We start from the raw sequence: 26,214 nt of genomic DNA on the forward strand, positions 1-26,214 counted from the left end.
AAAAGTTTTTTTCTTTTAAAATAGGACTACATAAGAAAATGATTTGGATGTAATAATTTTTTTCCCCCGTGAAGCAGACAAGTGATGCAATCCAAGCAGCAGGCTGCCACCTCGGCCTGATGTTTGCCGACTGCTGCTGTCGGTGGGATGTGGGTGTTTTTTTTTTTTTTTTTTTTGCGTGAGCCCACCAAGTGCAGCTGCAGTGATGTCAGTAATGGCATGTGTTCCCCCCACCCCGCTGCCTCTTCCCCCAAACACTCACTCCTTAGGCTCGTTTCTGCACACGTCTGTGCTTCCATCTTTGCAAGGACCCTTGGCTTCATGGCTCTATGAGGCTTGGGTGTTTGGATAATTTATTTATTCCAAATGATGTGATGAGAAATACCGCTTTATTTAATGGTTTAAATCAACCCAGGTTTGAAATTAAGTTTTGATTCATGGGCCGTCAGGAGAGAAGAGATGGCTGCAGGAGAAGCTGACAGGTTCATCCTCGATTATGGTTATAGTGTTTATTAATATGCTGACAGGGTTTCCTGTGTGGTCTGGGACAATTATGGGGATTTTACTTCAGGAGGAAAAAATAAAATGATCAGCATTCACTATTCCATTGTCTAAATCTTTGGCTTTTTCTACTTGGTGTCCACCTCTCCTTCCTTTCTCAACTTTCTTCCTTCCTTGTTTCCTCTTTGTTCCTACCTTGTTTCCCTCCCTTAGTCTCTTCTTGTATCCTTTCCTATCTTATTTTGTCTTTGTGCCATTCCTTCCTTCTTTCTTTCTACCAGTCCTTGTGACCTTTCCTCCTTCTGTCTTTCTTCTTTGTGTCCCACCTTGTTTCTTTCGCTCTTTTTTGCTGTCCTTCCACAGTCTGTTTTTTTTATCCATGCTTCCCTTCCATCCCTGCCTCCTATCCTTTCATGTGTCCTTTTTTGTTGCTTCTCTTTTTCTTTTTCTGTAACTTCCTTCCTAATCTTTTTTCTCCTATTTCTTCTTGTGCCCTTATTTCCAGCCTTTTTTCATCTCCTTTCTTCCTCACTCCCTGGTTTTTCTTTCACGTTTAAGGCTTACCTTTTTTCTTGGTACTATTGCATCCTTTTTTTTTCCGTCTATGAGTTTCCATTATGAAAACTTTATCTCACTTGGCGCAATGTGTAAACATCATTAGCAGGATCAGACCCTGAGTTTACTGAAAACATTGTTTATTGTCGGATACATTTTCAGAAGCAAATGTTGAAGCTATGAGACAAATTATGTTTACAACATTGCTGCAGCTGCTTAGACAAGTTAATCTCGTGTTGGAGCAGGAAGGTAAGGCTGTCCTGCTTTTGGGAATAAGTGTGTTTTGTTGTAAATCCAGTTTGGAATCCCTCATGCACCCTCCTCCCCGTCAAACACCTCCCAGCTCTTTAAGAATAACAACGGGTAAACACAGCTGCTACAGCACATAAACCCAGGAGGGCAAAGGTCAGGAGGAGGTCGGGTTCTCCTCGGGATTCCTGCTGACTTTGAGGGAAACCACGTTGTTTTCCAGACGAGCATCCAGATGCTGCCTGTGCTTGTTTTGGTGGTTTGATCATCACAGCAGATGTGAACAAATCCACTGTTGCTCTCACACACTCAGGTTTTCACTCACAAATCCCTTATTTTAGGTTTCAGTTCAGAAGTGTTGCAAAGTGTTGTCACTCTGCTTTTTTTTTTTGTTAAGAAGTATGTATCAAAAAAAGCAAATTCTGTTTTGAATAAAGCCAAATACTATTTGCATTCCTCACCGTCCAGGGTGTGCATCTGATATTCTGTGTAGGCGCCATTTACCACTTCCGCTGATATAAGCAGGCGTTTGGTGCTGGGATAAAATACATTTCTAAAGAAATTCATTGGAGTAGTTTCATTGCTGCTTGTTTACATAGTGAGAAGTTAATGACTGAATCTATTTGACAGGTTGTCTCTGATCTGCTGCCGCTGGCAGAAACCTTTTGCCCTCCGTTTAACTCTAAAACACTTCAACTGACTGCTAAGGGATGCATTTTCCCCCCTGACCGTACTGATAAATTGTCCGGTTAGCTATAATATTGTTGTTTTAAGATCATTTTCAATCTTAATGACAAAATTATGCAAGTTTGCCCACTCAAAGACCAACAAACTTTAATTTTGTAAAGAACACATCATACTTGAACTGGAAAACATTTAAATACCTAAAATAAAACATGTCAAGCAAAAACAAATAAAATGGATTATGAAGTCTCTGTAAAAATATAAACCATCAGAATGGAAATTATTGATCTCAATTTATGCAATTAATTTAATTGTTGCAACAGACTGTTGCAATAAGCAAAGCTGTGGTTATTCCTGCTGCTTATGCACTCCACACTTTTTCCTTCCACTAAACTTTCCATGCATACATTTTGATGAAGAACTTAAGTTTGTTTTTGTCTCCTACAATCTGCCATTGTAAGATGCAACAGATGATTAGTGGTGCCAAACCACGGATTTGATAAACGTCGTTGTTGAAATCAGAACTTTAATGGATCTCAATTTGCTCAGTAATTTCCTTGATGAATCTTTTGGGGAAGTATTGCCATTTCAACAGGTAATGAAGCTGATCTGGATGATTAATTATGAGTTTAGCAGGAGATTCCTGCTTGGTTTTGTGCCAGGATTGCTCTCCATCCATCTTCCTGTCGACTTCCCGAAGGAAAAGCATCCGAATGCTTGAAACCCACGTTACAATGTCTCCTGCCTTGGAAAAAGACTATGTGGGAAAAGTCTTACTCGCGCCGGTCTCTGTAATAAAGCTTTTATTTTAGACTTTACAGCTGCTCTGCACTATAATTCCCACTGGCACAAGCGCTGGAGGCTACGTAGCGTAGCTAACCGCGCTGCGAACGACCCGGAGTGTTCTCAGAGACAACCCGCCGTGTGTGTGTGTGTGTCTGTGTTTTTACGTGGGATAGCTACACGCCACCATGTGTGACTTTGACTAATTTGGGCCGTTTGTGTTGCAGGGGTCCCTTCAGCGTGGTGAGGCGCTGCATCAACAGGGACACGGGCCAACAGTTCGCCGTGAAGATCGTGGATGTGGCCAGCTTCACCTCTAGCCCTGGCCTCAGCACGGAAGGTGAGAAAACCAGCAGGAACGACTCCACGGTCGCTCAAGTTTAAGGAATACTTCCAATCAGAAAGGAAAACTTCAAACGGACTCTCTGGAATGATTTAACAAAGAATAATTGTAAATTATTCCCTGCGCTGTTGCGTAAACTCACCCACCTGCCTCTCCTTGTGGGCTAAAACAACAGTTGGGAGCAATCCACAAATACTCCTTGGCTCTGATATCAAACACAACGACCCACAGAGAGCGTATAATCGTATTTTCACAGAAATAAATCAAGCAGAACGTCCCACAGATGAGGTTTATGTCGAAACGTTCGCTTTTGTGCAACGCAACGCGTTTCGCTGCGCAGGTTTGTCAACGAGGGAGATTAAAGCTGAGATCAGAGGTGCGTGTGTGCGTGTTGGTGGCAGCGTTGGCATCCATCATGTGCCATCTGCGACGCCCCAGCCAGAGATGAGCCCTACAGCCAGTAACAGCAAGACAAGGAAATGAACTAAGGGAGCTGACGTGGAAAAGGTTCACGATGAATGAATTCACCTGCAATTTCCTACTTAAAATACAGATTATTTGACCAACTTCAGCCTGGTTTGATTCACTCGAATGTTTGATTAGTTGGATGTTTTCTATCTCTGATTAATTTGATAGATGTAGATGTAAAAATTCTTAAAGGTGATGAATTGAGATTATTTTTCTTTTTGCTTCAGTTCTCTCTCCTTTTGGGTTCAGATGTGGTTTCCAAGCTGTTTGATCTGCTTTCAACAGACCAGAGATTATTTCATCAGGTAGTTTGTTTAATTCAGGCAGGTGTGAAAGCTCGACCGAACTCTAGTTGTGGACGAGCACAGGAAAATTGTGATCCGGTTGAAAATATAGCTCTTAGTTTATTTAGAGTTGAACCTAGAAGCGGTTTGCTTCCAGTGGGAAAGAAACAATCTGTCCCACAAACCACAAAGAGAAGCTAACAACTCCAATATGTATAAATTAAAGATGTGTGTGTGTGGGATCTAAAAGCTTTAAAATGCTCTCTCTGGGTCTGTATAAATATAGAAGGACATTGTAGTCCCTCCCCATCTGTCTTTTTTCATCTAACTCAAATTTAGTAATCGATTAATCATGAACTCTGGAGTGTACAAACTCAGAAAATGCCATTTGCTGAAAGAACAACATCCTCAGATGGGTAATTAAGCCTAAACTGTACCAAAAATATATAAATTTTTCATTTCCTATAAAAAAAAATATCCTGTAGATATGTTTTATGTGTTTCTGATATTGAATAAGAAGAGGCTTAAGTGATTTATGTTAAAAATCAGCAGAATGTGGCTTTTATCAATACTAAAACAGTTGTTGTTTGCAGCCCTAATACAAACAGGAATTGGAGATTGGTGATTGTGTGATTAAATGTTAAACCGGTTTGCCATAGTCACCTGCTGCAATTGGCTGACCAGGCGGTTTGGTCATCATTCAGTAAAGCAGCGGATCCTTCATGTAGTCCTATATATGAAACATTCATTAAAGGCCATGATTGAAGCTTTTACTGTAAATCTATTATTGCTTTATTCTTCATATCAGCAGAAGAAACGGCCAGATTGTCAGCTGTGTCAAAATAAAGTTCAAAGTGAACATTACGTAACAGTCTGGCCGAACCATCCGTGGAAGATTTGGAACGGGGCCAGAGGACGGCATCGGTTCCTTTCAGAGCGCTCCAGGCCCCGCGCGGACATTAGGCCACATTGTCGCTCTCGACAACGAATAATCAATGAGACGGCTAAGGATGAGCGTAGAGAGGAGGGGAAGGGAATAATGGAAGAAAAGGGGCTCTGTAGTTGTGGGGTGGGGGAACACAGTTTCTCTGTCTGTTGCATAACGTCGCTGCTCCGTCACGACACAAACAGCCAGGAAGTGGAGTGTGTAAATGGGGGGTTTTATGGACTCAACAGGAGCACATTGTCAGATTGTTATTGCAGTTTCAATCTGTCATAACCGCTTCACTCAATGAAATGTCATTTATCGCCCTCTGGTGGTGACGTAGGGCAGTGGCAGATCTGTTGAGGTGGACTATCTGATGAAAGCAAAACTTTTATTATACATCTTTCCAGCCTTTAATCTCAGCTTTTATAGTAAGACTAACAATTGAAGTGAACTTTAATCTTTAATTTCTCTCTCCCAGATCTGAAGCGAGAGGCCAGCATCTGCCACATGCTCAAGCACCCCCACATCGTGGAGCTGCTGGAGACCTACAGCTCTGACGGCATGCTCTACATGGTCTTTGAATTGTAAGGGTTCACTTTAACCTAAACTCTGACGACGCAGTGGACAGCTTTTTAAAAAACCCTAATAGATCCGTATCTTATATGATCTATTAGGGTTATAATCGCAGTTTACTAATTTGTATTTGTAAATTCAAAATACTGTACACTAACATGTACAGTACAGTTAGTGAGACTGTACTGTACATGTATGAGTCATTAACTCATACATGTACAGTACATGTACATGTATGAGTACATGTACAGTACATGTACTGTACATGTACTGCCAGGCTTATAATACCGCCAGGTATTATAAGCCTGGCGGCACGCCATGCTTTACTAGCCCACCGCCAGGCTAAGCTTTGCTTGTTTATGTTTCTAGGAAAAAAAAGAAAAAAAAACGTAAAAATCTTTTTTTTTAAATTTATTTATTAATTTTTTTTACCCGGGCTGCAAGCATCTCTTTTGCTCTGAGCATTTCACTAGTAGAGCAGATTTATTCCTAAAGGATAGGTTTAAAATAGATTTATAGTAATAGTAAAATTTATAGAAAATAGTTTTATAGTTTATGCATTTAAACCCGACAGCGCGCAGACCAATCACACAGCTGGTGCCTCTGCGCTTTGCCTCGTGCGCTGCTGCTGTTTTATCTTGGTGGGATAGCTCGCGCCTCCTTTCACTCAAACTGGACACAGGCTGACCTGCATGGATATTTACATGAACCCACTGTGAGGAATTGTATCCTTTGGAGAACTTTAGGTAAGAGTTTAAAACCCACCGCGTTAGCTCTGGTTGCGCAGCTCTACGTGAACCGCAGGAATAACTTGCAGCAATTTCAGAGGTCGCGTTGTGGAGCAGTGAGAATGATTTATCTTTGTGAACGAACAATTATATGCGCCGTTTACATCTCAACACGGTGCCCAGCGTGTGGCTCTGTGTCTGTCTTCCCTGTAAAGTTTGTTTGTGGTCCCGGTTGGCCGAAGCGTTTGTGGATAACGATAGCCCAGTGAGGAGCTTTAACGCTCTCCTCGCAGTCATGCATCACACAGATTTTATTTTATTATTATTAGTAGTAGTATTACACGATGCATCAAACCATATCAAATGAACTACTTGGAGTTGATAAACGCGGCCGCATGGAGATCTGAGAATCTCGACCAACCAAAATAGTTTCTGTGACGCTTATTAAAAACTCAACAGTCACAAAATGAAAGAGCTACTGAAGCCACATTAGCGGCATTTAATTAAATCTCCCATTTGTTGAGCATCTCTCCGCAGTGCAGCAGATTACCTCATCATGCAGCGCCGGTCCAAGGCTGTATGAGGCCGTGAGCAGAATTTGATTTAGGGGCCCCATTTGTTCCTAAAAATATCAGCACCTCTAACAGCTTCTGTGTTAGATTTAGTGAAATATGGGAGAAGGGAGTAGTTTAATTGGCCAGCCTAAAAAGCAATAAGTTATAATCGCAGTTTACCAATTTGTATTTGTAAATTCAAAGATTAAACTTACAGCATCAGATTGTTGCTATGGTAACAAAACTAACTATTAATATTGTTCTTTTAAGTTTTACAGAGTTAACTTGCCAGCTCCTTAAAATCTTGCATTTAAATGTTAAACAATTTAAAATATTCTAACTTATGTATGCCTACACAGTTGAATAAAATTTAACACCATTGATAATCTCAATAAACCAGTGTTACATTTATGGATCTGTGGTCTGTTTAAAAATATTAGCCCTGGGGACCCGATGGACCTGCTTACTTAATTTGGATTAAATAGAAGTGCAAATTTGTTGTTTTTAGACTAGTTGTGGGTTTAAATAGCATTTCACTAGAGATCTTTTCTTGTAACCAATAATTGCACAGTAATACTTTTACATGAACTGTCAACTCAACTTCTTTTAATACAAAATCCTGGTGAATCGCCTCGGTGCCCCGACCACCGGGCTTAGCAAGTTTTCTGGGGGAAACCCTATACAGTATGAGTACATGTATACTGGACATGTATGAGTTAATGTACATGTACGAAGCTGAGAAATGCACCAATAAAAAGCCACAAGCCATACTAATTCTGGTAACACATAAATGGTGTTTGTCATTTCCCTGTACAAGCTGTACACTGTGTCACTTATACAGCTGGTGGCAAGCTTGGCAAACCACAGGAACAAAACATTTAACACACTTGCACACCTCAAGATTCAGATAAGAGGTTCTGTCACTAGATTAACTTGATTCAAACTTGATTGATGAGGTTTTATTACAGCAGAAAGCCTAACATTTGGTTTCTTAATAGAGCTTTTTTAACCAGTTGGCATAATATACTAACTTGGACTAGATTGTATTGCAATTGGGATTTGAATTTCAGTCTGTCTGTAAGGATTGAATTAAATATTTCTGTATCTAAATTCGAGCTGCTGTCCAGTTTTTGGCAGCAGTAATTTATTTTTTCTGAAAAATTAAGTGATATAAAAAAAATGATTACATTCAGTAAACCCCTGAAAGGTGTCTAATTCAAGTATTTTGTTCAGGCAATAAAATTAAAATATTCCTAGGTTTTCCAACTTTAAAAAGGTCATAGAAGTTGTAAATGATGAACCTTGCAGAAACCTTGTACTAGAACGCTTATTTTTATCTTCCCTTATCGCGCTGATGAATGTTTCCTTTCTCTCCCAGCATGGATGGCGCTGACCTGTGTTTTGAAATTGTTAAGAGGGCCGACGCAGGGTTTGTCTACAGCGAAGCTGTGGCCAGGTAGGACACGAGAAATAATTGCACTTAAAATAAAGTGTGTGGGAGCCCTAAATAAGTACCCCATGCTTCTTTCTGCATTTTTTCCCCCATGCAGCCACTACATGAGGCAAATACTGGAGGCCCTGAGGTACTGCCATGACAACAATGTGATTCATCGAGATGTAAAGGTGAGATTTAGTCATCGGGTAAATCCAAATGAGGGCAATAAGGTGCTAAAACTGCAAACAATCAAATGACTGCTGCCAACCTTGACCTGATGGTGATCAACACATTCTTAGGTGAAATAAAATACACCAGTGACTGATATCTACTCTATATGATAGGTTGCCATTGAGTTTTTTGGGGGGTAAAGCTGTTTTAAAGTTTGAAGTATTTGCAAATAATTCAAACCCTGATGGGTTCACTATAACAATTCACTACAAGCTCCATCTGAGCCCAACTCGGATGAAGCAACTGCACCCACCGGAATATGCCAGCCATATTCTACCAGCCCACACAGCACATACAAACCAAAAGCTGGCGCCCTGGAGCACACCGCAAGCACCATACACCAACCATAAAAGATAGTCCCTGTTGCTCAAGGTGGTTCTTGATCGCGAGTGAGAGTGCATACCCTTTGAGGTACCTAAGTGGGCTGGGAACCAATCGTGTTGGGCCCGCAGCCTCAAAGAGTGAATTCACCAACCCTAACCCTTCTCTTTGTTTTCTCTTTGAATTCAATTCAACTCACAGGCAAGGATAAAAGAAAGTTAAAAAAAAAAGTTCATTTAGAATTGTTTTATGGAAAAAAGTGAGAATTGAAAATCAAATTTGGTATTAAAAAGATTTAACATTTTATTTTTAAACCACATCACAGAGCCCTACAAATAACACTGGAACTTGTTGCTCTATATGAAGACTTGTGAATACTTTTGCGTGGCTCGTTTTTGATGCCGGTTGAAGTTTTGTTTTAATAAGAGAATAAGTTTATTTTTTTTATCATAGTCATATTTTTCCTTTTTAAATAGTGTGAAAAAAAGTGGGAAACAACTTATCTTAAAAAAATGCAAAGAAACAACAAAAACACCACCTCATACATTCTTGGGTAAAAGCTTTCAACAGAACCAAGTATAAATGATCTAACAGTTACATAGCCAAAATAAAACAAGATATTGTTAAAAAAACAGTTCTGTGTCAGCTTCAATGTAGCTTGGCATTCTGCATTCAGTCTTCTGACAATCTTGAGCAGTTTGCGATCACTGAAGATCAGCGGGAGGAAGAGTAGCTGTTGCTTCTGTGCGACGGAGAGTGGAGTTAATGACACAGAAGCTGGTTCTAGGTGTGAGTGTAGGGTTGTTGAGGACTTGTCCGGGTATAGCCAGCGGTGCGGACCCTCGTCTGTAATCTATGGTAGAGCTGTTCAGCGTAACATCTTGAAGGTATTGACAACGGTTGCAGAACCGGTGTCCAAGAACCCGCAGAGCGGTTCTGCGCACCGAGCCCGACAACAGAAAGTACATGACCGGATCCAAGCAGCTGTTAAAGGTGGACAACAGGAGCATGATCTCGTTGATACGGTTCACCATCCCCAGGTAGTTACAGGATTCATCGGAGTGTATTTGGGACTGGATGTACACCGGACGGTAGATGTGGTAGGGCGCAAAGCAGACGGTGAACAGAAAGAGGACGAAGAAGGACTTCTTGGCGGTTCTTTTGTACTTGGCTGCATTGGGAAGCTCGGGCTTCTTCTGCGACAGCAGAAGCAACTTTGAGGCGATTTTGGCGTGGGAGATGACCATCATGATGAAGACCAGCCAGAACAGCACAACTAACATCGCATTGAGGTAAGCTTTCCAGGTGACATTGCGTCGCTGCCTGTACTCAAAGCATTTTCCGTTGAAGTCTTTGTCCTCCTTCGTCACGGCCATCAGCATCGTCCCCATCAAAAAGAGGCTCCATATGGTGCCACACACCACCCAGCTCCAGAGCTGCTTATGGCCACACAGCCTCCCCCATAAGCTCCTCCTAGCCCGGCCTCTCCCTCGCAGCCTCACATACCGGTCCAGGCTGATGAGTCCCAGCAGCAGAATGCTCGTGTACATGTTCATGTAGAAACCGTTCCCCACCAGCCTGCAGGCCACCGGCCCCAGCACCCATCTGTCTCCGTTGAGGTGGTAGAACACCCTGAACGGCAGGCACGCCAGGAGGACCAGGTCGGCCACAGCGCAGTTGATGAGGAACACCCGCACCGAGTTGTGCTTGGAGTGGAGAAAGAGGAACACCCACAGAGCGAACAGGTTCCCCACGAGACCCAGGACAAAAAACAGCAAGTAGAAAACCGCCAGCGGCAGACGGAGTGAGGCGCTGCCGAAAGTACAGTTTGATTCAATTGTGGCATTGGGGGAAGAATACGGAGTGAATCTTGACATGAAGGACGATACTGATGGAGATGCAGTAGAAAAGGAAGCGTTTGGAGGTACAGAACTCGCAGTGAACAGTAGCAAGGTCATGGTGTATCAATTCTGTTGAATTCAGTGATGTTCAGCAACACATTCTGCAAAGGAAAACATTTTTACTTGTACAGAAAAATAAAACGGCTACAGACTTATGACGCTATGAAACCAGTGTGCAGACAGGTGAGTAATATGTCAACTGGATTTCCAAAGTTCACTCTAATTCTCTCATGACAAGTATAACCATTTCTGACATTAAAAAGGGACAGCACCCTGCAAACTTGCAAACTTTGATCTCCAAGTCACTCAGTTTGAGTTAGTCTTCTTAAATTATCTGAGACTCATTTGAAAGTGTGCAAATGAGAAATGGTTGTTAATTTGACACTAGACTCGAAGAGAAGCCAAACACTCACCATTAATCCTCCTCTCAAGCAAAGCTTAGCTCAGCTGTGGTTTTCGGGTCCCACAGGACCTATTTAGATGTGCAGCTGTAGAGGTTCCTCGGACATTTTCCTCCATCGGTTTCTTAAAAAAATGCAACAAAAAAATATCCCTCCACCAGAACAGACTTGACACGCAAACCCAATAGAAACTGCTGCCGAGTTCTCACTGTCTTCACCTTTAGCTCCAGTGTTTAAATGAGTCACTGCAGCAGCATATTTGTTGCTTTCCCTTCGCCCTATCACCGATCTGATTGTGCGTCTGTCAGTCCTCTCGTCGCTGCCTCTCTTTTCCTCTTTTGCTCTTTCTGCTTTTCTTTATCTTGCAAAATCTGTCAGCATTGTCCACACCCCGAACTCCCCCCGTGCTGCCAAAAGATACAATACGTACAGGAAGTAAAACCCACCACTACTCTGTCTCCGGGTTCTCTTTCATATGCTTTTTCTATGCATTTAATTTCAATACTATCAATTGTATGAACTGGGACTCTTATATTATCTGGTTGCAGCTGCAGGCAAAAAAATCAGCAGTGCAGTTTTAAAAGAAGTTTTAAATTTTAAACATTTAAAATATAGGGAAACGGGTGAGTTCACACTTTGCAGTCTTAAGCGTATTTAGGAATCAAATATAACTCAACTCCTTCCTTGCAATGCTTTTTCTGCATTTTCTTTAGTGTGCTTGTTTCTTAGTGAGATTAGGAACTCTGCTTTCCACGTGCTAGAGATTAGAAGGGAGTAATTCCATACATATAATAATGTTTCAAGGCAAAACTAATATTTCAGTGTGTAAATACTACCAGTACTTGCTCTCATGGTGAATTTATTGTCCATTATAATCCACACAAGGTCAACATTTTAAATGCAGACCCCTACAGATATTTTGCTAAATGATTTTTGTAGATGTCACCAAGATTTTGGCATAGTTTTGCTGGATATTTGACCACTTTGCATAGCAGAAATTGGTTGAGTAGTTGTGATCGACCCAGCTTTTAACACTATATATGCATAAACAATAGAGGTAAGACTTGGATCATCATTAAAGAATTTTACTTTTGCCCATTTTAACCATTCTAAAACTAGTTTTGATGTATTTTTGTGTTTATTAAAAAAAGTTATCCAAAAACCACCAAGGATGAAGTTAACAGTAAACCGCTGAAATACCAGTCAGGGTTCTGATTAAAAGGTAACATCAACTCCAAAACACCATTTACGTCGTCTGACATTTGTGGTTGCCCACGACGATGAGCCAAGTGTCTCCTGGAAAACAATTTTTATTTTGTCATGATAAAAGCAGTGAGTCAAGACGAGGGTTTAACACATTTAAACACTTTACCGACTCACAGGAACAATTGTACACAACACACAAAACTAATTTTGACTGGCTAAAACAGAGCATATGAATTTCTGACGGAGCTAACTAAATATAAGGATTTCATATGTATCCGAAAATGGGGCAAGTGAGAAATTAAGAATTAACACTGTCACACTTTAGGTGTTTTGTAACGTTTGAGTGCAGATGTACCCATTTCTTAAAACTGAAGTGTGATGGGAACTTCTGCTTCTACAAGGGCACTATTTACATCACCTTGGGAACTTGTAGCCCTAACTATTAAAGTCAGTTTGACACATTGATAACTGCGTATGTTTGTTCTGTTCGTAATTTGAATTTTGAACAAAATCTCACTGTTGAAATTGTAATAAGCCCCTTGCAGTTCAGTGTTTAATCCAGACCTTGTGGGCTAGATTAAACACTATGAACACGTCACAACCTGACATTATTGGAGATCCATTTGATCGCATCTTGACATAAACATGGTGCATCATCTGGTTTAAAAGGGCAACATGGTTGCATTATGTCTATGCACAAGCCTCATTTTGTCATTGTGAAACTGAGGTGCAAAGCATTTGATCACGTAAGAAATGCACTTCTGCACAGAGCCAGAAATGCAATGCTCTGCAGGTTGCAGTGAGCTAGTAAGGAAAATTTGGTTTGCTATGTTCAGTTTTTTATTTTTATTTTATTTTTTAAATTTATTAATCTATGGTCTTATTTAACCTCACTGCAGTTTTGACTTGTCTTCATTTTCATTCCCTTTGATGTGTTTCTTTTCTGCCTCTGCAGCCTCATTGTGTGCTTTTGGCTTCAAAAGAGAACTCTGCTCCAGTGAAGCTGGGAGGATTTGGAGTGGCAATCCAGCTGGGAGAGTCTGGTTTAGTAGCTGGAGGTACAGATCATCACGCCTCAACGTTGATGTCCACATGCTTTAAAAAAATCACAAAAAATAACCAGTTCATAGCTTATTTGAGATGCACATACACACAGTTAAAATAGACATGTTAACAGTTTATAACCCCATTGACAAGCCTTTTTTTAAGAGTAAGCTCAAATCGAAACTTAAGTATCACTAGTGCAAATTTAGCAATCGTGACTTATTTTCAGTTGTGGTCTGAATTTATGTGGAGTCATGATAATGCTCGATGCATATATATCTTTTGTTTTTCATTGTTCTATTGAGGGTGGAATAATTAGATGACAGACAACTTGTGATTTCATTAATTATTCTGGATTCTCTCTTTTTACTATATGGACAAAATTATAGATAAAGGCTCAAAAATGTACATACACCCTGACTAATATTTGATCGTCAGCTGTGCACTTTTGTAGCTTGTGTTTTATTTCTAACTTGAGGTACAGCTTTTTTCAAGTGGCCCGTTTACTGGAACAGGAAGTAGCCCCCAAATTTAAACAGAAATAAAATTGGGTTTTTAGTTCAACTTTTGTTTGACGCTAAACTGTACATTTTTTGATAAAATAAAATGGACTTTTGCTGGAACACCAATGTGTCAAAAACCTAAACTTTGAATTTGGTAACAACTGCACAATGATTCTCAACACTGTCAACTAGTTTAGAAAACGGAAATCAAGATGGCAAAATTAAAATATTGTGTCTGTGGCAAGAAAACCTTCTTATCAAAATACCAGAAGGATGTAAATGCCTTTAATACATGAGCTGCAACTTGCTTTCTTTCTAAACAATATACATTTTAATTTCATTGTAATTGATCACATTTGACTGATTAAAAGCTGCTGCAAATGTAAACCTTCCTGCTGGGGGAAAAAACATCTCTGCATCTCAATCTCCTCCTCTTCCTTTTCATCTTTAATCTGCGTGATTCAACTTTTCTGAAGTTAACCAGACAGGAAAACTGAAATTGCGCATTTTGTTATGCTAGTGTGGTTAACGTGGTCTTTATAGCGAAGCACCTCTGTACAGAGAAACAATCATTGCATTTTCTATCTAAACACAGGCCAGCTAAACCCAACCAGTCCATTTGTTGCAGATGTTGCACTTTCACATCCTCTACAGTCGTTATCTCTTCACAACCTCTGCCTCTGATTTCATTTCCACTCTTGATTCCTCGTGGCTGTGTTTTATTGCGGTGTGTCCTTCCCTCCCATCGTCAGGTCGGGTCGGCACGCCTCACTTTATGGCACCGGAGGTGGTGAAGAGGGAACCGTACGGTAAACCCGTGGATGTGTGGGGCTGTGGGGTCATCCTCTTCATCCTGCTCTCTGGCTGCCTGCCTTTCTACGGCACCAAGGAGCGCCTGTTTGAGGCCATCATTAAGGGCAAATACAAGGTAATGCATCAATGTTCAAAACTTTTGAAAAATGTAATAAACAAACAGTCACACTAGTAGACATTAAAGTTACACGAATCATTGACTCATCATCACTTGTGGAGGCCAAAGCGTGATTTGGTTTTGTCACGTCTAAAAAAAAAAAAAAAAAAAAGAAAAAAAAACACACTTCAGAAGATGGATCAAAGCTGCAGTGTAGGTGTAAGAATGATGAAACCAGAGGCCAAACATTTAACCTGACCCACTCCACTGTGGAACCGTCTCTCTTTTTCTTGGTCAAAGTGGGCAAAATTGTTTGACTCAGCTGTAAAATAAAAATCAGAAAATTGTGGTGTGCAATTTTCTGAATTTTATCAGAAAATTGATAGTGATGTTCACATCACTCCTTTCTTCTTTTCTAAAGATCAGAGTGGTAGGAGATCTTCTTTAAAACATCAGTTTAAGTTTTTTTTTATCTCTATTTTGGTCGGGACCTTTACTAGGCCCTTCCCACACAGCTCTATGGTTAACCAAAGCAGCTCTAGCTCTGTTTCTAGGGCTGCAATAGGGTACAACTCTGTTTCTGTCTGTATTTGGACATAACACTGATCATGATGCAACCACCATCATGTGGTGGCGATTATGAAGGGCAACTTGTTCTGTTTTTCTCCATATGAGGCCAAAATCGTGATCATTTGAGCAGGCAATCTTCTCTCGCATGCTTGCGGTGTTCTATATGTCCCTTGTGGCGAACAAGACTTCTTATTGCTTTCTTCTAAGAGTTGCAAATGTTTTCAAAATCAACTTTTTTTTTTCTTGTCATGGCGACAAGTTTCAGGTGATTCTGAACATGTTTGTGCAGATGAACCCTCGCCAGTGGGCTCACATCTCTGAGAGCGCCAAGGACCTGGTGAGGCGCATGCTGATGCTGGACCCTGCAGAGAGAATCACGGTCTACGAGGCCCTGAACCACCCCTGGCTGAAGGTGAAACACATACACACATACACACACTGGTGCAACTGGTGTTAAAAATATTCCTAAATCAAATCATTTACTCCAAAATAAGAATAAGGCAGAAGGAGGAAAGGTTGGCTTTTCACAGTCACCTTTCAGACACGGGTTCTTTTTGATGCCGACTCAAAAAACACTTCCTCTCGCTAAAAACCACAGTGTTGCTTTCACATCCGTATGGCTGCAGCCTCATCTGCTTTTTTCTCTCTGCGCGTTTCCAACTCTAGGAGAGGGACAGGTACGCCTACAAGATCCACCTGCCAGAGACGGTGGAGCAACTGAGGAAGTTCAATGCCAGGAGGAAGCTGAAGGTCAGCAGACTGCTGATTTTGAAGCCCAGATTAGAAACTAGCAGGATCAGCATGATAGCCGATAAGAGGAAGTGACACCTCCGCCGCTCTGTGCAGCTGCCTTCAATAACCCACATTTAGATTCTTGGCAAAAGCTTTTCTCTGAACGAGTTAAGAGGAAAAAAAAAAGTACATCCTCTTGAGGTTTCATACACTACACACACGAGGGTCTGCGCAAGTTTTGTGTAATACCTGTTTGATCTGCCGTCTGTTTCTCAGGGTGCAGTGCTGGCTGCTGTTTCCAGCCACAAATTTAACTCCTACTATGGGGACCCTCCAGAGGAGCTCCATGATTTCTCAGATGACCCCACCTCCTCAGGTAAACCAGGTCGCCACCTCATCTCTGAACCTTCTCGTTCTCCCCCATCAATATACACACCAATGTGTGCAGCAAATTAAAACAAAACATCAATTTCAAAACTTCTGGTTTCTTCCCTGGTGTGACGGTCAGCTGTAGCAGCAGAACTTCTCTGTTGTAATGGAAACATATATATTACCCAACTTCTCTGTCTCTGCCTCTGACTTTCACTTCCTGCAATAAGAAGTCTCTATATTGGCATATTGAAACCTTGTGTGTGTGTGTTCACATCCTGCAACAAAGAGCAGGCGTGTTTTAGTGTCGCCTGATGAAATTCTCAACCAGACAAACTAAAAGCATCAAGCGTGTCTGTCCTGCTGAGGTCGGCACTCTGTAGCAACTACACATCCTTGAGGTTTATTTTAGCTCCTGCAGAGCTCCAGACAGGTTGACCAGGTCTAGATCCCTCCGTTTTCCCTCAATCTCTAAATCCACATGTTGCAGCAAACCTCTAATCTTAGCCTCTCTTTTTTGTGGTGTTCTGTTTTTTTTCTGCTCTGCTGTCTGTAGGACTGCTAGCTGCTGAAAGTACGTATCCCCCTCCTACCCATCCTTAGAGTGTTCTCATAGCACCACTTTGCATTATAGATGCATTTCCCTTCATGTTGGTGTTGAATGATGCAAACACTAACTCCATCCTCCTGTGTCTCCCTTAGCGTTTATTTTTCTGTCTACCCTTTTGAGAAATCTGATGTAACCTTTTTTTTCTTTGATTCCAAATGCTTTCCCTCTGAACCGTAAAGACGATTTGTTGTTTACACGCATCTTTAGAAAAACTTTAAGAATAGAAATCATCAGTATAGATATGAATTTTCTTTATATTAATCATGTGATGCATGTAAACACACATGTACAATTTTTCCATACTGTTATTAATGAGTAAATTTGCATGCTTGCCCTTGCTGTATTTTTGTTTTTCCCTTCAATGCAACACTGGTGCTACATTATTAAATTAGACTTCTTTATGCCATCTCTTCAGCTGCATTTTGTGCTAAATTTTATTGTAAAGTTGGGGAAAATGTTGATCTAACCCTTTAACAGAACTTCTTTAATTTTGTTTTTTTTTTACTTCGTTCATCTAACATCATCCATTATGATGCCACCTTTAAGCACAATTACCGTATTTTCCGCACTATAAGGCGCATAGAATAGACGCTACAGTAGAGGCTGGAGTTACGTTATGTATCCACTAGATGGAGCTGCACTAAACGGATTGTCAACAAAACACTCAGACTGCGGTCGGCGAGGAGAGCCTTCCGCGACTGGGCCATCTACATATTGTAGATGTTTTGAATCGGCGCACCGATTATGTTTTCCCGTACACTTCAGCGCGCCTTATATGCTCCTTCACCTCGCGCACATAATGGGGTAAATTTAGCGAGTTTTGCCCTAAACGTATCGGTGTCTGGAGGAGGGGAGTTTGGGGGGGGAGCGTATGTTTCTACGCTCCTTCGTGGGGGGGGGGGCCGATTTATGTTTTCGCATCCACCTGAATAATGTGTAGTTGCGCCCCTACCCATGGCACTTCAACAATATTATTTTACCCTTTATCTGGAAATAGTGTCTGTTAATTCTTGCCATACAGTCCTCTGTATTAATTATTGCTCGAAAGGTCTTGCCATACCGGTTTATTCCTCCGTATTTACTTTAGTTTCTTAGTTTATTCTTGCATTTTGTTCTTCATTCATTTCCATTTAGTTTCATTTGATTAGTATTATCCTCTCTTGGTTTATTGCTATGTCCACTTTAGTTTCTTTCCTGTTGCTAAATCATTATCGTTTATTGACCATCAGTAATCTCATCACCTGCTGCGCCGCCTAATCATCATGTGTTTCACATCATGTGGTGATTTTTCACTGTTCAGCGTCGGATTCTCCGTTTTTATGCCATAATTCACATCTAGTTCGTCGCTCTGTTTTGCCCGCTTCTCATGTTTCAGAATTTTGCGCAATGTGCGCGGCGTTTTTTTTAAATTTTTTTTTTTTAACTCCCTAAGTTGCAGGGCGGTTGGGAAACATATCGATGGGGAAAAGGCAGACTGACATAAACCTTTTAAAACAACGGAAACAATTTCGGTATTCTGATTATTGAAATTTAAAAGTGCTGTGTTGTTCCCTCAAACCCGTTTCATGTCGGACCACTTGCAGCACTGGTGTTAACGCTATAAAATGAACGCTCTCTATCGTGGTATCACCCATGGAGGGATTTCTTTATTTAAATGGGTTAATTTAAAATTTAAATTTAAATTAAATGGGATACAAAGTGAAGGTATCGTGATTTTAGTAATTACATGTTTGTAAGAGCGATTTTCTGTTCTCCTTCCATGGAAGTGGGCAGCTTTCAAATGGAAATAAAACACTTTTTAATATAAATTGCTACTTTGACATGATCACAGAACTGCCAAAACATATGTAGCCTATATAAATACCAGACAAAGTGAATCACTGCAGCATAATCAGCCGGTGTAACGCTGAACTGATGCGGAGCGGAGCTGCGCCATGAAGCTACAAGAGGAGCTTCTATTCAAGAAGCTACTCTTCTTGAATAGAAGAAGAGCTGCCATCGATACAGTTGCAGCCTTTGCATGATTTAATGTTACACAATACAGTTTTACCAAGTTGCTCAAAGTCTAAACTGGCATTGTTGTGCATTTAAGGTGTAAAGTTTACCTTAGACTAGCGTAGCGGTTCTCAACGTGGGCAGTACCGCCCCCCAGGGGGCGTTCAGAGGACGGCAGGGGGCGCTGGCGGACATTTTTACAAAAGGGGGGCGCTGGGTTGCCTTTGGGGGGCGTTTGGTCGAAGGTCAACTTTACAAAGGCTAGGGGGGCGCTGGCCCGAAAAAGGTTGAGAAACACTGCCTTCGACCAAACGCCCCCCAAAGGCATCCCAGCGTCCCCCTTTTGTAAAAATGTCCGCCAGCGCCCCCTGGGGGGCGGTACCGCCCACGTTGAGAACCGCTATTCTAGACGGTCTGTAGGTAGATAGGTCAGTCAAACTTTATTAACAAATAGCGTTCTGACAACTATCCCATCATGCATCGCACGCTTCTTCTACGGGTGAAAATGAAGTCGGCGGCTGCTTACCGTAGTTGCTAGACCTGTTGTGGCTCAATATTGGTCCATATATAAGGCACACTGGATTATAAGGCTTTTGAGGAAATTGAAGGTTTTAGGTGTGCCTTATAATGCGGAAAATGCGGTAATATATGTGACTGGATATATTTTTAAATAATTGCTCTTTTGGAGCTTTGGATATAGAAACTTGCAAAAAGTATTCATACTTCTAGAACTTTTGCACAAAGTCTTTGCACATAGAAGTCAAAGGTTAGCAACCTTTGCAATGCAAAGAGTCACTTTTGACCTCACTTCTACAAAGATTTGTTTATAGTTGCAAAAAAGAATAAATTATTTACACATTTAATGAAATGTATAATTTTGAAGTTGACCTAAAATGCTTGTTTCATCATAATGAGAAAAAAATGACAACTGATTGAACTTTTTCCATATAGAAAATGAACTAATATCCATAGCCCATTTAACATAAAGCACATAGTTTAAAATTAACTCCAAAGGCTTCTGTTGATATTCTATGCTTGAAAACATACAACATAAAATAACTTCTAAAATGACATTCTCTTATGGCTTTTACTATTAAAAGCACTTCTTCTTTGGTTTTATGAGTCACATGCGGTTCTTGCATTGCAAAACATGACCTAAGCCGAAAGGCCAAGCAAGCAGACCATTAGAGAAGCAAACAAGAGAAAATTTGAGCTTGAACTTTAGAAGTATAATTTTTCTTGTTACCAGTTTGTCATACGAAATAGATTGTGACAAAAGTTAAAGGTGTGTGAATACTGTTTGATGTAATTAGCTGCTCTGTGCAGTTTAAGGTTTATCTTGGAAGGTGTGTGTTCCACAATCCATAAATCAGATCCCAACTCTTTCCTGATTTATTTTCCACATATTTTTCTTGAGTGTACTGCCCACGGCCCCTCCCCCAAACTGTGACTTTTTGAAGTGACTTTCCTCTGACTTTTCTATTGATGCCATGTACCGCTGTTTCTCTGGTTTTGCTGCATGTATGGGCGATGCAGCAGGTACTTGGGGGTTAGTTTTGTGTATGTGTGTTTTTCTGTGTTGTGACTCCTTACTTTTGTGCTTTTTTTTGTGTGTGTGGCACTTTTTCCTTTTGCTCGTTTGTAGATGTTGCAACCTTTGTGTCTATGACTAGATGTTTGGTGTTTTCGTGTTTGTCTAGTGCTGAATGCTCTGTATCTTTGTGAATGTTTATGTTTGGCTACAGTCAGGATGATGGTATAACGTGTGCATGCATGTGTGCTCAGGGGCAGTATCGCAGGTTTTGGACAGTCTAGAGGAGATTCATGCGTTGACGGACTGCAGTGAGAAAGACATGGACTTCCTGCACAGCGTCTTCCAGGATCAGCACCTCCACACCCTGTTAGATGTGAGTTAATCTAAACCTTTTTCCTCTTTTTTTCTTTCCTTTGGTTTGTATTTCCTTTTAACTCATGTAAAGCACTTTGAATTGCCTTGTTGCTGAAAATGTGCTATATAAATAAAATTACCTTACCTCACCTCTGTAATATCAAAACTGTCCACTAGGTGTCAGAATCGATCAGGAATATGCTTAAATTGTTGCTTTTGTTGCTATGCCTTGGCCTGTATTGTCATCATTATGTTTTTCAGCTGTATGACAAAATCAACACCAGGTCGTCCCCTCAGATTAGAAATCCTCCAAGTGACGGAGTGCAGAGAGCCAAAGAGGTGAGGCAGTCGAGTTTCACACGCTACCCATTTTATGATCTAAATGCTACAAAATAACACACCTAATGTCTGCGCAGGTACTGGAAACCATCGCCTGTTACCCGGAGAACATGGAAGCCAAGGAGCTCAGGAGGATCCTCACACAGCCGCACTTCATGGTGGGATCATTTAACACAACATGCACTCCTAATTCTCAAGAGATCCATGTTGTGTCGAGTGTGGGCTTATTGGTGTGTGTTACTGTGACCCGGTGTGTCAGACGCCAGGGCTCTTTTGACAATCCACACAAAGCTGCTTAGCACCTGAGCTTGGCGAAGCCCCAGTGGGGATAGACACATGCAGAGGAAGCGACGCACAGAGCGAGTCATTAGGCGCTCTGCTGTAAACCTGAACATGGTGTGGTTACGTTTTGAGGTTTTGCTGTCAGAACCGCTGTGAGAAACGGGGAACTATTGTAGGTCCTGAACAGACCTGAGGAGGACGCTGTTGAGCCTGGAATCTGTGAAGAAATCAAGGTAGTAAAATGTCTTAGTGGCTTGTTTTTAACTCTTTATTTAGTTGTGTAGATATGTGGTTTATTTTTGTAAACTGTAAGGCTAATGGTTGTATTGCGCTGCTGTGGTGGCATCATAAGGTGTGTCCCTGCGCCGAGCCAGTGTGTGACACTTACCAAAGCCATCACGCTTCAGATTTGGTTCAATCCAATTAGGCCGCGCTGCTCTCTGACCCGAACAGACTCGGACAGCCATTTTACCTCTGCTGCTAGCAGAATGAATGCAAAAGGATTTAAAGTAGCAGCACGAGGAAAAACATGCCTCTGCTAATGTTAGGATCTCTGTTTTCTCATTGATGTAGTGAGGCAATCGGCTATGACTTGGAATATCCGGTTGTTGCTCTGCGATCTCAGCCTTCTGGATGATCTCTGCCCACCCAGGCTCTGCTGCAGACCCATGATGTGGTGGCACACGAGGTTTACAGTGACGAGGCTCTGAGGGTCACCCCGCCACCCACTTCCCCTTACCTGAACGGAGACTCCCCAGACAGCACCAACGGGGACATGGACCTGGAGAACGTGACCAGGGTCCGGCTGGTCCAGTTCCAGAAAAACACAGACGAGCCAATGGTTTGTAAACAGAGAAACGCACGTTTTACATTTCATCAATATGATCTTCTGTGGTTGATCTGTTCCTCTTCGTGTTGTAGGGCATTACTCTTAAAATGAATGACCTCAACCACTGTATTGTGGCGCGCATCATGCATGGTGGAATGATTCACAGACAAGGTATGTGCTCATTAGAGTTTATCAAAGTCTTTTCAATCTGGAGCTATTTTAATTGTGTTTCTTCCTCAGGGACGCTGCATGTTGGAGATGAGATTCGAGAGATCAATGGCATCAGTGTAGCCAATCAGACGGTAGAACAGCTGCAGAAGATGCTGGTACGTCATATCACCCAAGTTAAATATTTAAAACGGTTTTTGTCCAGCATAAATTATAGAGAGTAATTCATAAGCACCACAAAATTTCTTGGAAGGATCTGTAAATTGTTCAGCTAAATTTTTAGAAAACACAAGTCTTGGTTCCAGAAAATGAACTAGTAGTTTTATCGAGCCTCCTAGAAAGTTTGAGGTAAGTTGTATATCTAACTCTCTTACCGCCAGGCAAAAAAAGCTAACAGTAGTTGGTGGTTAGCCTATGTATCATGTAGTGCTACCAAGATGCGGATTTGCATATCTGTCATTTTGTGCTTGAATGTTGAAATAATGTAATCTGATCTCCACAGAGGGAAATGAGAGGCAGCATCACTTTTAAGATTGTACCCAGTTACCGCTCCCAGTCAATGTCATGTGAGGTACGGCAGACAGAATGAAGGTTTTCTTTCTTGCGTCCAATGGGGGAAATAATTTGTTCTTTTTGGATTTGCTGTTGCAGAAGGAGTCGCCAGATTTGTCTCGCCAGTCACCTGCAAATGGTCATGCTAGTGTCACCAGCTCCATCCTGGTATGTTTGACTCTCATTTTCTCTCTTCAAACATGTTTTATTTTAGAAGGATTCAACACCTTACGAGAAAAGTGTATCAAATTAAAAGCATACATTATCTGACAGCATATTTTTGTTCTCCATCAGGATTTGCCTTCGACGATTCAGCCCAAAGGCCGTCAGGTGAAACTCGCTGTTCTATCTCAGCATAGCTGCACTCTCGTCTGTCGGTTTCCCTCCTTACCTTTCAAATAGCAATTTTTCTAAATGTGTACACAAGGCAGGCTTCCTTTGATTGTATTCCAACATCACACACACAGACGTATAAAATGCAGTACGGATATTTGTACATAACATCCTCTTATGGGTCCCCATCACACTTCCTTTGTTTATGAGCGCCAATTTTCTTTTTCTACTGCATGATACATGTGTGTGTGATGCTCTCAACCCCTTAGATCTCCAGACCTGCCATCAAGGACAAATTGTCCATCAAGGTAAGAAGTAAAACCAAGTGGATCCCCCCCACCCCCACCGTTTTTTTGTAGAAGTAGATCCCAGCTCCCGCCATTTCACACTGCACAGTTTGGTACATCATCACAGTGTTGTTCTGATCCCGTGCTGCTTCTCAAACCTTCACTAGTGGTGGTGAAAGGCCACAAAACAATTGGTGCACACGCCATCAACCCAAACGGACACATCCGCAGGCAAAGACACAGAACAGCTCTTCGTACAATCATCTCTGTCCATGTGTGCGCTTCTCTTCCTGCTTCGGCTTATATACACCTGAGCTTCCAGTAGCTTTCTTTCTTCTTAACAATTTTGCAGTTCTCTTTTTTTTTGTTTTGTTTTTATATGAGCAGCTTTGCAAATCCTCTTCTCTCATGGCTGCAGGACCATTCTGTGCCACGTCAAGTAGGTAAAACACTCGGGTCTCTCTGTGTTGCGCCTGCAGATTTATGTACGCGCTCAGTTTGAGTACGACCCGGCGAAGGATGACCTTATCCCTTGTAAGGAGGCGGGCATTCGCTTCCGCGTCGGCGATATCATCCAGATCATCTCCAAGGACGACCACAACTGGTGGCAGGGAAAGCTGGAGAACACCAAGAACGGCACGGCGGGCCTCATCCCCTCGCCAGAACTGCAAGAGTGGTGAGAACAATAAAAATAAAAAAAAAGTCTCGGAAATTTTTTAAAGAAGATGTTTAAAATATGTAGAGATAAATTTAAGTTAAAGTTACGTTGCTTTTATGTCTTCAGGCGTGTAGCGTGCATAGCTATGGAGAAGACCAAGCAGGAGCAGCAGGCCAGCTGCACCTGGTTTGGCAAGAAGAAGAAACAGTACAAAGATAAATATCTGGCCAAGCACAATGCAGGTAAGAAAAACAACTACCTCTTTTTAACTTGCCTGAATGTTCATACAACAATAAATATGTAAAGATTTTTAAGTAGTGAAAAGTTTGACTTGTGAGACAGGATTTAACCTCTTTGTGCTTCTCAGTAGTGCCAGTTGTTTTAACGATGCAGTGAAGTGTAGCTGGTCCAATCACATTGCTGCATTTTGAAATGGTTCAGACTGCATGTACTGTATGCGTTTTCCCTCTGAATGCCCTGCTCTATGCTGCCGAGTTTTTCAGTGACTAACAGCTTGTGCTGTTGACAGTTTGTGGTTAATGTGTTTTTAGTTGAATTGTTCTTTTATTAACCCTTCCGCTCCCACCCCTTTGTCCATATTTCATGCTGTCTCTTACCCAATGACATGGCTGCATGTAAGTAAAGTTCTGTGTTCTTCTTCCTTCTCTTTACTCTTACTTTGTCCTTTTTCCTAATGTTTCCTTGACTTTGACTGAGGACTGCTGTGAGATGCTCAGATGTGATTTGTTAAAAGCAATGTGATTCAGATTGATCTGTTTTTCAATCTGACTGAGACTTAGTTGCAAATAGGACTGATTAAGTAGTGATTATGTACTTGATTGGGGCTTCATTGTTTTTAATATAACTAGTTATTAAATATATATGAAGTTGCCATGAACAACCGTGCTAATGTAGCCTTTTCCTCTGTTGTTCAGTGTTTGATCAACTAGATCTTGTGACATACGAGGAGGTCGTCAAGCTGCCGTCGTTCAAGAGGAAAACACTTGTCTTGCTTGGTAAAAAAACTGAAACAAAATGTAAATTTGTTTCAAATCATAATTACTTGTGACTAATGCTTGAAGTAAATCAACTTGTGCTCTGTTATGAGTTTTATTGTTCTAACTACTTTAAAATATTTCTGTGGTGTTTTTCTGTGTACTTTATCAGAATCCATCAGTAAACTAATGACAAAATGGGTCACAGTTTGCTAATTAGTGTTTGTTTCTGAAATTTTACATGTAAGCTACAACTTGTGTGCACAGTGTAGTTTGTCCAATTAAAAAGTGAGCAGAGTATTGTTTAATTGTAGATACAATCTGAAGCAGAAATTCACAATTTCTCCCAGATTCTTTTTTTTTTCTTCAACATTTGTTTCCTCTATTAGTTTCTTCTTCATCTGAACTAAAACCACTTTTAACAGCAACACATTAAGGGACTAATGCAATCAGCAGAGCTATGGTAACGGCACTACAGTGCTGAGTCATGGAGTCTTAAACCTGAATGCATGTTTTCCCACACTTGTCTAATTGCATTTCAGTTTCTAGAAGGAGTTTAGAAGCCCACAATGTGACTTGTAAGGTTTATTCTTAACATTGTGAATGAAAATGCCAAATTTACAACAAAGTATTAGGGCAGTGATAAATGAAATGGGGGGAGGGATGTGGCCAAAAAACAACTGATATTCTGTGATGTCAAAAAGTTTTAAATTTGCATGAAAAATGTCAGAGAGACAGAAAAGCCTCTTAAATGTTCCCAATAAAAACTCAGACATTTGCAACACAAGCTTGCACTTTGGAAAAATGGAGATGCGCATCTCGGAAACGCAACACTTCAATCTTCCGTCACAAATGTCCAGCGGTGTAACAAAAGAATTCCATGCAAAGTTCTGACTTTGCAATGTAACAGAATATACTTTTCTTTATACAAATGTACAACTTTTTGACATCAGAGAATATTCAAGGTTTTTCAACATTTAGTCCTCTGCGGCATTTTTTTTCCCT

The 26,214-nt window shown here is 41.1% G+C and overlaps 2 protein-coding genes across 15 annotated transcripts in view; one reads left to right on the plus strand and one right to left on the minus strand.

Annotated features, from left to right (window-relative positions):
- The window catches only part of LOC103475843 (peripheral plasma membrane protein CASK), a 36,373-nt gene that overhangs the window by 6,558 nt on the left and 3,601 nt on the right, over nt 1-26,214 (plus strand). For 2 of the 14 annotated variants that reach the window (XM_081616725.1, XM_081616727.1), the window contains 23 exons: nt 3,000-3,112; nt 5,274-5,379; nt 8,029-8,106; nt 8,201-8,273; nt 13,101-13,203; nt 14,445-14,620; nt 15,462-15,584; nt 15,839-15,922; nt 16,181-16,280; nt 16,830-16,847; nt 20,661-20,785; nt 21,028-21,105; nt 21,183-21,263; nt 22,040-22,228; nt 22,309-22,387; nt 22,457-22,542; nt 22,887-22,955; nt 23,036-23,104; nt 23,231-23,266; nt 23,539-23,577; nt 24,036-24,232; nt 24,341-24,456; nt 25,150-25,251. In XM_081616725.1, coding sequence (XP_081472851.1) covers nt 3,000-3,112; nt 5,274-5,379; nt 8,029-8,106; nt 8,201-8,273; nt 13,101-13,203; nt 14,445-14,620; nt 15,462-15,584; nt 15,839-15,922; nt 16,181-16,280; nt 16,830-16,847; nt 20,661-20,785; nt 21,028-21,105; nt 21,183-21,263; nt 22,040-22,228; nt 22,309-22,387; nt 22,457-22,542; nt 22,887-22,955; nt 23,036-23,104; nt 23,231-23,266; nt 23,539-23,577; nt 24,036-24,232; nt 24,341-24,456; nt 25,150-25,251 — 2,240 coding nt within the window. The remainder of the gene's footprint in view (nt 1-2,999; nt 3,113-5,273; nt 5,380-8,028; nt 8,107-8,200; nt 8,274-13,100; nt 13,204-14,444; nt 14,621-15,461; nt 15,585-15,838; nt 15,923-16,180; nt 16,281-16,829; nt 16,848-20,660; nt 20,786-21,027; nt 21,106-21,182; nt 21,264-22,039; nt 22,229-22,308; nt 22,388-22,456; nt 22,543-22,886; nt 22,956-23,035; nt 23,105-23,230; nt 23,267-23,538; nt 23,578-24,035; nt 24,233-24,340; nt 24,457-25,149; nt 25,252-26,214) is intronic. The other 12 variants (XM_081616729.1, XM_081616730.1, XM_008427817.3 and 9 more) reach the window with 12 other exon arrangements.
- On the minus strand, nt 5,909-11,443 carry LOC103475837 (putative G-protein coupled receptor 34). The gene is made up of 2 exons (XM_008427752.3): nt 10,952-11,443; nt 5,909-10,639 (listed from the first exon to the last, which is right to left on the minus strand). Exon 2 carries the CDS (start codon nt 10,593-10,595, stop codon nt 9,342-9,344), a length of 1,254 nt encoding a protein of 417 aa, XP_008425974.1. The 5' UTR covers nt 10,596-10,639; nt 10,952-11,443; the 3' UTR covers nt 5,909-9,341.

Source organism: Poecilia reticulata, chromosome 2 (genome assembly GCF_904066995.2).
Source record: "Poecilia reticulata chromosome 2, P_reticulata-male-v2, whole genome shotgun sequence".
In the NCBI taxonomy this organism is placed as follows: Eukaryota; Metazoa; Chordata; class Actinopteri; order Cyprinodontiformes; family Poeciliidae; genus Poecilia; species Poecilia reticulata.